At 35.6% G+C, this 15549-nt stretch overlaps 1 protein-coding gene across 6 annotated transcripts in view; it reads right to left on the bottom strand.

The window, feature by feature from the left end:
* The window catches only part of LOC138182436 (uncharacterized), a 340068-nt gene that overhangs the window by 39705 nt on the left and 284814 nt on the right, over window positions 1-15549 (bottom strand). For all 6 annotated transcript variants that reach the window (XM_069118274.1, XM_069118275.1, XM_069118278.1 and 3 more), the window contains one exon: window positions 6375-7438. In XM_069118274.1, coding sequence (XP_068974375.1) covers window positions 6375-7438 — 1064 coding nt within the window. The remainder of the gene's footprint in view (window positions 1-6374; window positions 7439-15549) is intronic.

The following is a 15549-nucleotide window of genomic DNA, read 5'->3' as shown; positions in this document are numbered from 1 at the left end:
CCATATTTGGGTGACGGGCCCCCACGGAAGTATACCCGTCACATAGATATGGGTGACGTGACGAAAAACGTGACAAGCGGCGCTCGAAGCGAAAGGGTTAAGAAATATGTACGTGTGGCCGACGACCCGATGTCATGGTGCCTCGCGGCGCGTGTAGCACGATAAGCAAATCTTAGAATCATCTAGCCACGGAGAAGGTGATTCACCACGTACCCGAGAAACAGGAAAGAGAAAAGTCACCTCGACAAGATCTTTTACATATAAATTTCGATATAAAATTTTTCAATTCAATCTGTCAGATTGAAATGTTAAAATTAAATAATGTCAAATTTCAAACGGTAAGGTTTCAAGCGTAAAAACATTTTTACTATTTTTTCGAACATGGATTCGCGTTACCTTTTCGGTAAATACCAAACGTCTCATCCTTTTATGGACCATTGTCCATAGTCCATTGTAAAATAATAACATTGACGATGGGATTTTCCTTTTGAAAGAGATACGATTTTATGGTACCGCGTATGGCTGAGCCAATCGATCACATAACAACGCCCCGTTGACGTCGCACCAAACGTGTCCAGCCAATCACACTCGATAATCGGTCCGCGGCTATCATTCCCGTTTACATTTACGCGAAAACGCGGTAAAATTACACGCCATTAAACGAACAACGTTTTATGCAAATGTCCTATGGAATTCAAACGGGATTTGTTAATTAATCAACTGCAAACGAGCTTAAATGGCGCTCAGGAAATACAATAAACTACTCGATAATCACATGCGACCGTTTCCGATTGCGGAATTCATAATGAATACGGAATCTCCGAGGGTTTCACAAGTCTTCAGGTTTAAAGAAAAGTGTTCGACACTATTCCACGTAACGCGACTTATTCTAACTTGATGTTATGAATGGTTATTGCGCCCAAGGCAAATCATAAGTGGCTCTTGGATGATTTATATTTAACATAATTATAGCAGATGATGTTTTGACAAGGTATATTGTAAATTGAACTAGCTAATTGATATATTTTTTCCATTCATCTCCGTTTATTCTGAATTAAGTTACGGAGATAGATTTACTCTTTGACTAAGTAAAAGTGAAGTGCCTAAAGTGTTTGGATGAAATTTTTATCAGCAAATTTATGGTACAGAAAATAACTCTTTTTCAATTATCAAACCATTGTTCGAACATCCATGGAATGGATGGTGAGAAAAAGACACGAATATTTTCAGGAGCAGACACAAGCTGAACTAATATTACTTTTCAGTATGAATAAATTCTACTGCAGTTAAAAATATTACAGGACATTGATTATCTTATTTGATATACAACTGCAAAATATAGCCTACAAATTATATTTTGTCAATTTACTAACATCATTAATACGATAAATTTGTAGCGGCACATGAGCTAGAGGACAATTCAAATCATGTTATTGTTTGGCCTCGGAGTATCAATATCGTTAGGATACACGTAATGTAAAAATAAATAAACTTCGGGCAAAACAATGTCGCCGCTACGTGCAACCGTCGAACAAAGACGAATTTGAATTTTCCGACTCTTCCCCGACCAGTATAAGTAAATGGACGCGATCGTAAGAGTTACCAGTTCAGTTATCTATCAATTATCAGTTAGTCGCGCAAATCAGTATCTACGAGTATCTGTCGAGTATCGATCAGTTATCAACGAGTTATTAGCGATCCTACGAGCGATTTACACTGTCTTTAGCAAATTTGTTAGTACGAGCGCCTCAGCGAATATTCTCTGTATATTCATTTATTTATTATTTTAAATATACTTGACGGTTTCAACAGCGAGCAATCTCGTCTTATAAATCTCACGATCAACCATCCTCTACATAAGTCCTCTACAAATTATCGTGTAAAAGATCCCTGGTTATTTCTTTTTTTTTATTATTTAATTTGTATTTTACAATTTGTCCAGCTGGACATTTGGTAAATTTTTCTAACTTAATTGTTAAATAACATGTGGATGACTATCCTCATTTTCGAGTTTGACTATTTTATTTCTTTAGTGAGGAGAGTGGAGTGTTTTCTTTTTAGTCTTTGACCATTTCATATTGTCATTAGATCCACACTGGGTTGAATATCGCACAAATTCACTCGATATTTTCCTGTCGTATCGATAGGCAATGCTTCTTCTCGCTATTGGCTGTTATTGTCGCCGGAATCGGCTTTGAAATACGTATTCTGTGGAATATGAATTCATCTAAGATCTTGAGCGGCCGTTTCTCTCCTTTTCCATCCCCCCATTTTCCTTTCTGTTTAATCTTCTCGTTTTCGCCTTGCTTGCTTTTTCCTCAGCTGATTACGATGCGAAAAGTTGTTTACATTTTATGAACAGTTACACCGCGAAGATACAAACGAATCATGTTTGCAATTGTAATCGTTCTCGCTCACAACTCCATTTTCCAATCGTTTCCTGACCAAACGATACTTTTGTACATGTTTTGAGACGCTTGTAGAGATTGAGAACGCGATTTCTTTGAGTTCTGAAATATGTAATTGAGTTACTACTTTAACAGATGAGAAGCTTCGTATCTTTGAAATTCGAGTTTGAAAGGTCAAATCTATATAACTCATTTATTTACAAGTTTATAAACATTTATAACTATCAAATTGTATTCTTTGTCAAATATCAACCACAGTAAAGAAATTCGGTTAAAGTTTTATTTGAAAAAATGAAATTTCATATGCACCAACCTAGCATTAGAACTATCCAATTTCACGAAATTTCTTGAGAAACATTAGCGAAAAATGTTCAGGATGCAAAGGTCTTTATAGTATGAAATTCCGAGTCTTTCAAGACTCTTTAGACTTTTTGAAATCAGAAACTTTCTACGTTTTCTAGGACACCGGAAGTGCTCCCGACTACTCGATAAGAATTCCACAACGAAATAAACGGAATACTGTTTCAAGAATGTCTTTCCAAGAAGAATACATATATTTCAATAATAGCGAAATAGTTGTTCTTGAAAGGTAGCAAGAATTATAGTCTGGCTTTCTATTATTATTTTGTTTTTGTCTTTGTATGAATTTCTATAACACTTTCTAATCTAACATAGTGGAACAAATTCGAATAGCTGTGATCGTAACATACGATCGTAATCCGTTATCGTTGCTCTATTTTCCAAATTCTATTTTTGATACATCCCCAATTTTGAAAATCGGTCACCCATTAAAAACGAGCGTTGGATTAATGCAACATTTCACTGTACCAACTTCGAAAAAGGAGGAAAATATTTATGTTTCAGCATGTATACATATTTTTAATTTTTTTTTATGTATGTTCGATAATTTCTCCGAAATGGTTTGACCAATCGGGATGATTTATTATGCATGTTGTAATTTTTCGATTTGGTCATCGTAAACATTTCTTTTTTAAACTAACATTCTCGCACCGATTTCGTTCGGTGATTTCTTCGAAACCGCTTGACCAATGAAAACGATTCCTTTTGCATCTCGTAGGGCACGTTATCCCGCTGATCCATTTACAAAATTTTATTGCGTTTGCTTTTTGTGAACTATTTTCTTGCAAAATTCCAATTTTTAGGTACGTTTATCGATTATTCAGAATTGGATTGAGCTATCGGAATGAGACCTTTTGCATTTTCCAGGAGTAATCTAATCTACTGCTCGGTTCCGTTTGCAAAATTTCTCAAATTCCAGTTCATTGTTAACTATTCGCAATTGCACAGAATTTGTTGCTCATCAGTTTCATTTAATTTAGTGATTCCTCTGCGAATGTTGGACTGATATCGATATGATTACAAAGCAGCAGCCTAGGCGAGTGTTTTGAAATTGCGTTTCTCAGTATAATCTTCAACTCGTGTTTACATCGCAGGAAACGTCGTTCTGTGGATTCGTCTTCAGCCATAAGCTTACTTCTTTTGCAAAATGATAAATGACATACTATTAAGTTATAACAATGTCCTTCTCTATTATTGGTCAAAATATTAGGTTGTCCGAAAAGTGTCTTTCGCAAACGTGTTTTTTACAACAGTGCACCTTCATACAAACGTGAAACCAAGTCTGTGAAATGTCGCGGTGTTTATCTCAACAGAACAAAATGGATTGTACGTAATTCGACAAAATAATATAAAACAAAAAACGTTGTGCGTCTATTATTTTCTGATAAAGCGAAAGAAACTTTTCGAACAACCTAATATAATATCGATGGCGAAGTACAGATGGTTTATTCTTTATTCGCATGCTCATACAGCCCATATAATTTTTTAATAATTAATAATAATTAAGAATGGGAACAAGTAATAAATAGATAGGAATAAATGAATTATTAATGACAATAAAAATCATTTTAGATTGACCCTGTAACATCGATCGGTTCACTAAATAATGTGAAATAAAAGATTTTTTTTTTATTTGGATGTATTTTACAATCAATTCTCATTAAGAATTATAAGTAAATTAAAAGATTTTTTGTCAAAAAAAATATTACCGATTTCGAAAAGCTCTAAAAGATATGAAGTAATTCCTATTTCATTTGTTCTTTATTGTTTGACTATTTCATATCAGACATATTAATTGTATCGCAATCTTCTTGAAGACGGTGCAAAATTAGAAATACGACTAATATTTAATCTATTCCCATCTTTAACTGCATATCATTAGGAATTGTAACGATTGGTTTTATGTGGCGATCTTCTGTAAAGTATTTATTATTATACATTTATTTTATCTTAACAAAACAACATGTGAATTATTTCGATTAATTCAATTGCAACATGCATTTGCATGAAATTCCGATATTTTACTTCAACAGTATTATGTTTACTCAATCTATATGCATTATTTTATCACTTGATCATTATTGGCTTAACGAAACAGAGAAATAAAAAGGACAAACCGCGAGGAAAATTCTAACGAGTGGAACATTTTTACCCGCGTTCTAGGTATAACGATATTTTCCCCTTCATTCGATTTTATAATTGTGTGCAACGAATGTTATAGAGCTGTGAAAAGGAAATTTAGCTAGCGGAAAGGCACGAAATCGATCCACGTTCTCGCCACTCCATCTCGCTTCATCATCGCGGGACCTTTTTATCGTGCGACACGGAGATCATAAAAATATAACAAGACCGTTGCAGCCGGTTTTTCATCATGACATCGCCCATCCTATTTCGCAAGTTGCATCAGCAGCCACCGCTACGGTCGCCGTCTCGTAAAAGCAACGGAATAATAAAGGTACCCCAAAGGGCAACGACAGTGACAGAGAGACGTGAAATAGATAAATTCTCGCTACGACAAAGCGGAACATTTCGTACTCTGGTTTACTAGCAAAATGAAAAAGAGAAACAACCAAAAAGATCCGCGAATCGATGATCGAATTTTCTAACGTTCTAAAATTTTACGTGAAAGCGAATATGATCAAATGTTTTTATATGAAATAAAAAAATTCATACAACGTTCTATTTTTTTCTATTTGTCAGTTTGAATATTTTCTATATCTTCGCTGAAATATCACTTCATACCGTGCGGCGATAAAGATAAATCAACGTTTTCCCTTGTTTATCGTATTTCCTCCTCAAGTTTCTTTCTTTATGAAACGTCAGATATATGCATGTATATGTGATACTTATAAAGAAGAAAGGGGAGAATGAAACGCGAAATGAAAAGGGAGAAACAAATTTTATGTATGTACGTCTTTACGGAAAAAGCATCTCATCACGGGATAATAAAAAGAAATCAATGATTCCCTTGTTTATCGTGTTTCTCCTGTATGTAACAAAATATATACAGTCTGTCTAAAAAGTAACGGGACATATTGTTTTAATTCATTAATTCAAACTTTTAATATGCATGATTTAAACATTCATTTTATTCAAGCACTGATTTTGCAACATCGATATAACATTATAAACGGTCGAGCGTATATATTTTTGAAGTGAGCTTGAGAATATCCTTGCCATATCATGTTTGTTTGTACGGTTGCAATGTTTTCTCTGCGAGATATTCATTGGAATTTTGAATATACGAAGTGATTACGGAGACTCGAATCAGACGAAACAATGATACTTGTTTTTTATCCAAAAATTCATATACAATTGCTAGAATAAGCAAGTACATTATCACATAAAAGAATTTAGACAGACTAACAGGTATTATCTGTTTAATCGATAATACCTAGATAGCAAATAATGTTTGATGCTCATAAAACGTACTTTGATATGCAAAAACAGCCTCAAGATATTAATAAAAATATTGCTAGATAGCAATTACACAATTTATAAGAAATATGAATTAAGAAATATGAAGCCATTATTTTTCAGATAAACTGTATTTGTATAACCACAAAAAAGAAGATGGAAAACAAAAGACGGAAAAAGGGAAATTACCTCCTTGTTACCAAGCATGCCGATTTTGCAGTCGAGCAGCATAGTGCTGCCTATTCTGGCAGTGATGTTTATCTCCTGATCGCCGTCTTCGAAGTAAGGCCCGAACTTGCCAAAGGCGCTGTCGACGCTGGGTAGCACGAACTTCCTACCGGGCAAGGGTCGCTGAGTACCGCTAGGGTTAAGCTGATCGGGCTCCATCTCGGTTTTGATCGACGGTTTGATCTCGTAAAACGCCTTCGTCGACTTACCACCCGCCAACAGCAGGTTGTTCATCGGCCTGGATTGATCCTTCCTTGATTCCATGACGTTTCTTGGGTGTTCGTTATCCTGTTGTCGCTTGTCCGCGTCTTCTGCTTCTTTGTCAATTGCAGGTACTTGGAACGAGATCGCTCTGATGTCCTCGACGTTCTTCTGCTCGATCGATTTCACCTCCGTGACGATGGTCTCACGGATTGACACGGTTGTAAACTTAATCGAGTTTTCTCTGCGAGATTTGTCCACGTTAGAACCATCTATTAACTCGTCCTCGTGCTCTACCACGTTCAACAGATCCTCGTCGTCTACCTGGACGCCGTGCAAGTAGTCGTCATTCTTGGAACCAGGCGACCGAATCTCCAAAGGAACGATACTTGACGCGATTTCTCCTCGATTCGGCCGAGTCGACGAGACGAAATCAATGTTCGCGTGTTCCACTTTGTTTTCAGAACTGTTACGCTCTGCCGACTTTGCGTCTGATCCCAATGGATTGTGTTGTGGCTCGTGAACATCGTTCTGTGACACCGTGACGGATAACAGGTTACTTTGATCCCTTTGCAATTCCGCGACGCTACCTTCGTCCATTCGCGATATGTTCACGAGGTTCTCGTGATCGGTGAGAAAGCTGTGGATAGTTTTGGTTACTGGAGTTTCGTTGTTAGTATCGTTGACGTGCACTCGAAACACGACCGCGGTTAGATCGCTGGCGACGGTCTGGTTCGCGATCATTTCGTCCTCCTGGATACGATGGTCCTCCTCGTCCACTCCGAAATGATTGATGCTGGGCTCGATGGCGCCGCTGTCCGCTTCTGCGACAAAGAAGTCAACCAGACAAGTTACACTAGAGAGTCGTTTCGTTTCCGGAAATGGGAAAAGGGCGAGGGAGAGGGTAATTCTTGTAACATTTGATACATTTCTTGATATTTGATACATTTTTTGAAACATTTCCTATGTCGGTTATTACTGAACGATTGACGAAGAGAGTAAAAGGTCGGAGGATGGAAGAAGAAATATTAGGTTGTCCGAAAAGTGTCTTTCTTTTATAGACCAGTGTTTTACAACAGCGCATTTCTATATAAACATAAAATCTAATCTGTCGAACGTTGTGATCTTTATCTTGATAGAACAAAATGGATCATACGTAATTCGATAAAATAATACAAAACGGAAAATGTTGTGCATCCGTTATTTCCTTATAAAACGAAAGAAACTTTTCGGACGACCTAATAACATATAGATATTTTTAAACGAACGCATGATAAGATTTGTCAACGAAGTTATTATATTTCTGCCATATGTTAGCTACATATATTTTTCGTATTACGTATATTATATGTATATCGTATTATTCGTATATGTATATTTTTCTAGGCGAGTAGAAAGAAATAAGAAAAGGAAACAGAGACCGCTGTGAGCAAATGTGTTGTTATGAAAAGGAGACTATATATTTGTAAATATACTTTGGAATAGAATACAAGAATTTTACTGTAGTAAAGAGATTAATCTAATTCATCAATAAACAAAGGTGCAAAACTTCCATCCATGGCTCTAACATCGATGGCGTCCACGGTGCTGATGTTTCGTCGTATAAACAAATTAATCGTTAAAATCGAAAGCATACGATTATCCGTAGACTGGTTCATCGTTGTAATCGAACGTTGTAAACTTTATCTTGATAGAACAAAATGGATCATACGTAATTCGATAAAATAATATAAAATGGAAAATGTTGCGCATCCATTATTTCCTTATAAAACGAAAGAAACTTTTCGGACGACCTAATATGAATGTTAGACGCATGGTACGAGAGTGTTCATGTTATTGAGCTATGTTTTTTAGATCTAGTTTTGAACAAGTATGTAGCGGCACTCGACAACAAAGAACTTTCTAATGGTTTCGTCGGTACAAAGTATACCTTCGTAGACAGACTGTTTACGAGAAACCGGCGAAACATAAGGAAGGCCGCGACGAAGCGTAAGTGCCGACAGGCCTAATGAGTCATCAAATCCCTACGGTTATTTCGTCAAATACTCGGAAGCGCTTCAAAATAAACGAAAATAAATCCAGTCATATAACCTTCACGCTGCGAAAACAATCCTGCCCACAGATGACCATAAATAATATTCCAATTCCAAACAAAGATTCAGTCAGATATCTGGGCATGATCCTGGACAGAAGAATGACTTAAACACAATCAACTTAAATTAAAATTAAAAAACTTCTACTGGCTCATTGGCAGATGTTCCAACTTAAGCGTGCAGAGTAAAATAATGCTATATAAGACTATATTAAAACCTGTTTGGACATATGGGATCCAACTATGGGGAACAGCGAGTAATTCCAACATAGAAATTCTTCAACGATTCTAATCGAAAACTCTAAGATCCTTAATAGACGCAGCTTGGTATGTTACCGACGAAACAATACATCGCGACCTTAAGATGCCCACAGTTAAAGAAGAAATATCCAAATTCAGTAACAAATATAACATAAGAGTTAACAACCACCAAAACCCACTAATTACTCAATTACTTGACACGACGGATCAGATCCGCAGGCATTATCCTTTTGATTAAAGGGTAACGTCTTTTAAAAGACATTACCCTTTTGATTTAAACATTAGATTCAGCTAGAATCAAACATTCGATGATCACCTACTATACACGATATAGTATCACGCCAGAATAATTTACTTATAATTCTCAATGAGAATTGATTGTAAAATTCTTCCAAGTAAAAAAAAAAAGGATACTTGGAAGAAGGCGTACGTGGTGACGGTCGCGGACGGTTACGAACACGTGCCTAATGGGGATATTGAGAGGCGACAAAAAGAAACGAAATGGATCAAGAGAAGAGTTGAGTTGTGACCGAGAAGCGTGATTGAGCAGTCGAAATCGAGAATTGCTAATAAATATATTGTTTAAAAAAATGGAGAGTATTTCTTTGGCACCCTACACGTCCTACTAAATCACCTCAAGTATCTAGAAGAATCGAATTATTAAAAGATTCACCTATCCTTGTTAGCAAAGTAACATAAATAAAGTGTGTTTCTCAAATTATCACTAAGATATTTTCCAGAGTTAGAATCTTACAAAGTTAGTTGGAAAATTACAAGACGATATTTTTCATATTGCTTTATGATAATTATTTTCTTTACTGATAATTTTTGTCAATAAAAAAAGGTATGTTCAAAGACAGTTGTTTATATTTTTAAAAAACCAATACCTTTGTATCATTTTGTTTCAACGAAACTATGTAAATATTAAACCTTTTTTACTCATCGATCGAAAAATTACCAAAAACCACGAATTCTCAGATCGAAAAGTTTCATTGCGATAAAAATTTGCTCTCTGTTTGAAAACGGGTATGTAATGTAGTATATTCTCCGAAGAACTCTACAAATATCGACTATTCTGTATGCAACAAAAATATAGAAATATCAAACCTTCCATAGGTTGAAAAATTCCCAGTAAACTACCAATTCCCAGAACAAAATGTTTCATTGTGTATGTTCTCTTCACTTCGGAAATATGGTTGAAATATAGTATATTCTCTACAAAACTCTACCAGTATCAAAGTTTCCATATTCATCAATAAAAGACTTTCCAAAAACTGTAAAGCCCCAAATTTTCCTTTCGATATCCATCGATCGAAAATTCCCAGAATTCATGAGTTCTCTGAATCAGATGTTGAAAAACATGTTTTTTCTGTATTTATCAATTAAAAAATTCTCAAAACTATGGATTCTTAAGAAGAAACGTATCGTCGCCATCAAAATTTCATATTCGTCAGTGGAAAATTCCCGACAACCACGATCTTCCAGAACAAAATGTCTCTTGCAATCAGAGTTTAGAGTTTTCTTGAAACCAAGATTTCTGGATGTTCTTTTATTTCTGTAATTACTTGCAGAATGAACAGGCTTGTCGTAAATGCTCGTTGTTATATTAGGTTGTCCGAAAAGTTTCTTTCGTTTTATGAGGAAGTAATAAACACACAACGTTTTTGGTTTTATATTATTTTGTCGAACTACGTACGATCCATTTTGTTCTGTTGAGATAAACACCGCGACATTTCACAGATTTGGTTTCACGTTTGTATGAAGGTATACTGTTGTGAAAAAATTACGTTTGCGAAAGAAAGGTACTTTTCGGACAACCTAAATAGGTTAAATAATCGCATTCACGCGTCTTTTAGTACTTATCGAAAAATGACGTTTCATCATCTCACTAAAGCGACCCGGTTCTTGCGTTCTATGAATATGTAACTCTGTCTCCCTACGGCGCGTGACTCGAGCGCGGATAACAAGGAGAAGAGAGAATATCGTAGCCCTCGGGCGGCTTCGCTGCACACACTCTATACTTTCCACGAGACTTTCAAGTGAGATACGCGTCATTTGTAATTTCACGTCGAAACGAATATCTCGCGAGCGAGAACTCGACCCAAGCCTCTTTTTCCATGGTTGCGCCAGGTAGTTGGCGTATCGACTCCTTTCTTCCAACCTTTACACAAGCACGTACCAACGATTTACTCTTCTCAAACTTCCATTTTGTACGCCTCTCCGTTATGTCTTCTGTTCTTATTCAACTATGTGTGATATGAGATTAATGAAAATTATGATACACCTGTGATACTCGGATTTAACGTAAAATACATGTGGATGAGGGATTTGATGTATACATTTGAGTGTCAGGGACTTAATATGTAGATAAGGATACAGAGCGATATATTATGTGCGCAAAGTAGTAATACTGGATTAATTAGCGCTGAGAAACGTGTTCTTGCTAATGGATTTTACGTAGCCTTATTTAACAACTTATACTATAATAGATTATAGTAAATATTCAGATTTGAAATTTTATATTTCTCTCCTATCTTTTTCTTTCATTTTTATATACAGGGTGGTTGGTAACTGGTGGTACAAGCGGAAAGGGGGTAATTCTACGCGAAAAAAGAAGTCGAAAATATAGAATAAAAATTTTTCGTTTGAGGCTTTGTTTTCGAGAAAATCGACTTTGAATTTTCGCTCGGTACGCGTGCACTTTATCACGTCTCGTTATAACGGATCTCACTGTAGATCGTTGTCTCGATGGAAAAATTAAAAAAAAAAAAATTTTTATTCTATATTTTCGACTTCCTTTTTCGCGTAGAATCACCCCCTTTCCGCTTGTACCACCAGTTACCAACCACCCTGTATAATTACTATCTATAAGAAAAGTTATTAGTTATTAATAATAAGTTAACAATTAGGTTGATAATAATGAGAACAGCATGTACATATTTCGGGACGAAAGAAGAATTTTTTTTTCATTTGGAAGTAGTTTGCAATCAATTCTCATTGAGAAGTATAAGTAAATTATTCTGGTACTATAACGTGAATAATAAGTGATTATCGTATGTTTGATTCTAGCTGAATCTAATGTTTAAATCTAGAGGGTAATGTCCTTTTAGCCTGCGGATCGAAAGAAGAATAAATTTGTTTCAGTCGTATTAAGATAAAATATATTAAACGAGATTGAAGAACTCAAATTTTATGAGCGAAGTTAAATTTGCACGGGACGTCTGACAATTTTCTGGCTCAACAACTACATTATATAGGTAGTCGTTAACGTTGCGCTATCATATGAATCTCAAATTCAAAAATCCTGATTACTTAACATACATTCGACCTTCCATTTTCTTCGTCCACATTCTTCTCCTTAAAGCATCACCTTATTTTAAGAAAAATTTAAAACTAAATTTTTCAGAAATCCAGAATGAATAAGCACGCGTGATTTCTAACGAACATCTACTTTATCCTTAATTGAAATTCTATAGTTTATATTTTATTCTTTTGACATAATTAATTCCAACGTTCTTCAACTTTTGCTTGAGTGCCGCCTGAGGAGAATTACCGGAAGTTCTAGAGGAAGTAGTTCGTCTTGTTGCGCATTCTTTCCATACGTTGGCGCGAAACTCACGCCATTTACCGTAGGAATTATAACGCGGATTAAAATTTCGTCGCATTCTTCCGTGGCCGGCATTCACGAAACGTTCTCGCTGGAATGCCCTTCCGGAACGAAATAGCCGCCATGGCGGCCGGAAAAATTCCAGACGGCTGTCGCCCGTGGTAACAATGCTACCATCTAATTTCTTTTCCTCGCGGTCTAGCGTGTTCTCCCTTCCGTTGAAAAAATATCATCACACTCTGGAAACTTCATTTTAATGCGTTCCATTGGATGGTGTTTCCTACTTTTATTTATTTATTTTTATCAGGGAAGGCGATGTTGAATAAACGAATTTTTTTGTAAAACTAAAAATTTGCTATTATAAATGAAAATCAGAAACACAACTTCATGAAATTTCCAACCTCGCGTCAATAATTAAGTTTTGATTTCGTCACTATTAATTTGTACATTGATCTATTTATGCAGTACATTACCACTTTGCCATTCACATAAATATGCTAGTAACTTTAACAAGTTGCCGGTGTTTTTTGATAAAAAATTTCAAGATGATAAATTTTGCGTAAAGAGTTGAGTTGCACGTGACACCAACGTGGTATCAGCAGACACTAACATTTGGCCTGCACTTGATAACGCGTTGGTGTCACCGAACGTGAAAATGTTAATTTATCTTTCTATGAAAGAAGTTCCGTTGTTTGATCGAGAGAAAAAGAGGGGGTATGGAAAGTAGCATAACCTAAAATTGGAAGAATTTTTCAAAAATCCAGGTGAAGCGGTAAAAATTTTGAAAATAAATTATGTTGTTATTTCTGTATTCAGAGGTAGGATCACAAAAAGCTATTATTTTATTCTTTGGATAAATCTATCACATCGTTCTGAGCCGAAAACCTTCTTTGCACTTTCTGACATGGACTAGGGATAAAAACAAAAGAACATCTTAAACCTATCGATTGTATCTAGAACTATCTTCTAGTTACTATTTATTGTAACTAGCACATTTGCATATGGATGGCGAGCGTGAACTCACGTTGTCATTTTCAACAAATTATCTAATTTATTTGGATAACTAATTTAGGTTCTTAGAAAAGTTACCAAAAGTTTTAAGTTTTTAGGTATGCGTTTATGATAATCCACTACTTTCGGCTCACAACCAACTATGTTGAAGAAAGGTAGAAGAAGGAAGAAATATCTTAAATCTTATTGTTAGGTCAGATGGTTGCATATTAACTTGCAAGATATTTTGAAGTGTACGCTTGCATAAGAAAATAATACTTCTTCGTGTCTTAAAATTTATCTGTAAAAGAATTTAGTTCCAATATTTTTCGAATATGTTTGAAAGTAGTAGAAATTCAAAGAAAGCGAAAGAAGAAAAAGAAACTTGGATACCACTGTCTAAAATCATACAAAGTAGTATCATGGAGATTTTTGTTACTATTGCAAGGGAGAGAATAAAGATTGGAGGAATGCTGGCACGATTTTTAAAGAAACGAGGACATTTACGACGCTACACCCTCTTTTTGGCGATGTTTCATGGAAGATCAAAGAGAGTACCGGTTTTTTGTTTTTCAGAGTTACTGTCTAAAATGGATCTTCATCTGATAGGCCGATATGTGCTGTTTCCAACTAATCACAATTGTAATACCAAATTTCATAATACAACGTCCAACAAACAAATGGTTAGATACTGTGAAAAATCGTATTTTTATGAATATAACTAGAAAAATGGAATTAAATAAAGATTTACTTCATCTAGTAAATATTATCACCGGTACTATACTTTGAATATTTTTTCTATTTTTACATATTATATGTATTGCCTCACTTATAAATTTTCCATAAATGTATTATAATCTGTAGTCTATTAATAAATAAATACTGTTTGTAAGGTAACTTGAAATTTTTGTCATCATTTGACTGAGGATGTTGATGCATTTATTTGGAAATTTAAATATGCAAATACACCAAGAATAAATATAATATATAAAATTGCACAAAATATCCAAAGTAAACTGGTCGCTATAATATTCGGAGTGTGAAACAAATATTTATTTAGGTTCCATTTCTTTGGCTGTCTTTATTCGCAGTCTAGTCATAGCTAGAGCACATCATTTGGAGCATGTCTCTATCGAAGAACCAATTGCAAAAATCATTTGGACTGCGTGCTAGGCTTATAATTCCTGCAACAATATCGTGGATTGACCTATACAAAATGGCATGTTATGAAGTGGAAAAAAAGACGGATGAAAGAAGCGAAGGACGTGCGAAAAAGTTGTACTAATTTGCCGTAATTGCTGGCCGAAGAAAGGGCGATCAGTCACGTAACTTCGCTTAATTGCGTAACAGTGCACATCGATCATAATTTTTCGCGATTTGCAGCTCGTGCTCGCCAGCGAATTTCGCGGATTATTTTTGCCACTCTCGTTTGTTCGCAACCAAAATTTTTTCCCTCGTTATCAGACCGATTCCTCTTCTTTCTTTTCGCGCAAGTCTCTTTCATTACACTGCGGATATTGCGGATGTTGAAGGAAAATGTTTACCGCGACGTTATGGATCCGCAAGGCGAGCTTAGCTCGCGCGAGAAGCAGAGACAGCGCGATTACACGTCAGGCTAATCGGAAGTTGCAGAGAGGAAATCGTTGAAGAGCGATCGTAGCTACGGAAATGAGCGGAGAACATTTTGCAGAATCGTAGACTCGTTCAAGCACTGAAAAGTTAGCTCCCTAAGAGTCGAAAAACACTAGCGTGTTGAGAAGTGTTTTTCAGAATTGAGGTTCGGAGTAAAGTTGGAAGTAAGATGAAAGGACTCAGAAAACTTCTCATCAAAGAGAAATCCAAAAATTAGCTATAGGGTGGTGGACAGAAAATGTTCGAAGCTGATATTGTTATTGATAAATATAATATTAGTAACATTAAATCTAGATATTTTTTACTATTTAGTGATATCTGGACTACATATTGTATCTGTTCATTGTTCTTGC

Source organism: Bombus flavifrons, chromosome 8 (assembly GCF_040668555.2).
Source record: "Bombus flavifrons isolate JBK064 chromosome 8, iyBomFlav1_principal, whole genome shotgun sequence".
NCBI lineage: Eukaryota > Metazoa > Arthropoda > Insecta > Hymenoptera > Apidae > Bombus > Bombus flavifrons.
The sequence above is the reverse complement of the archived record's forward strand: the minus strand, read 5'-3'. Positions and strand labels throughout refer to the sequence as shown.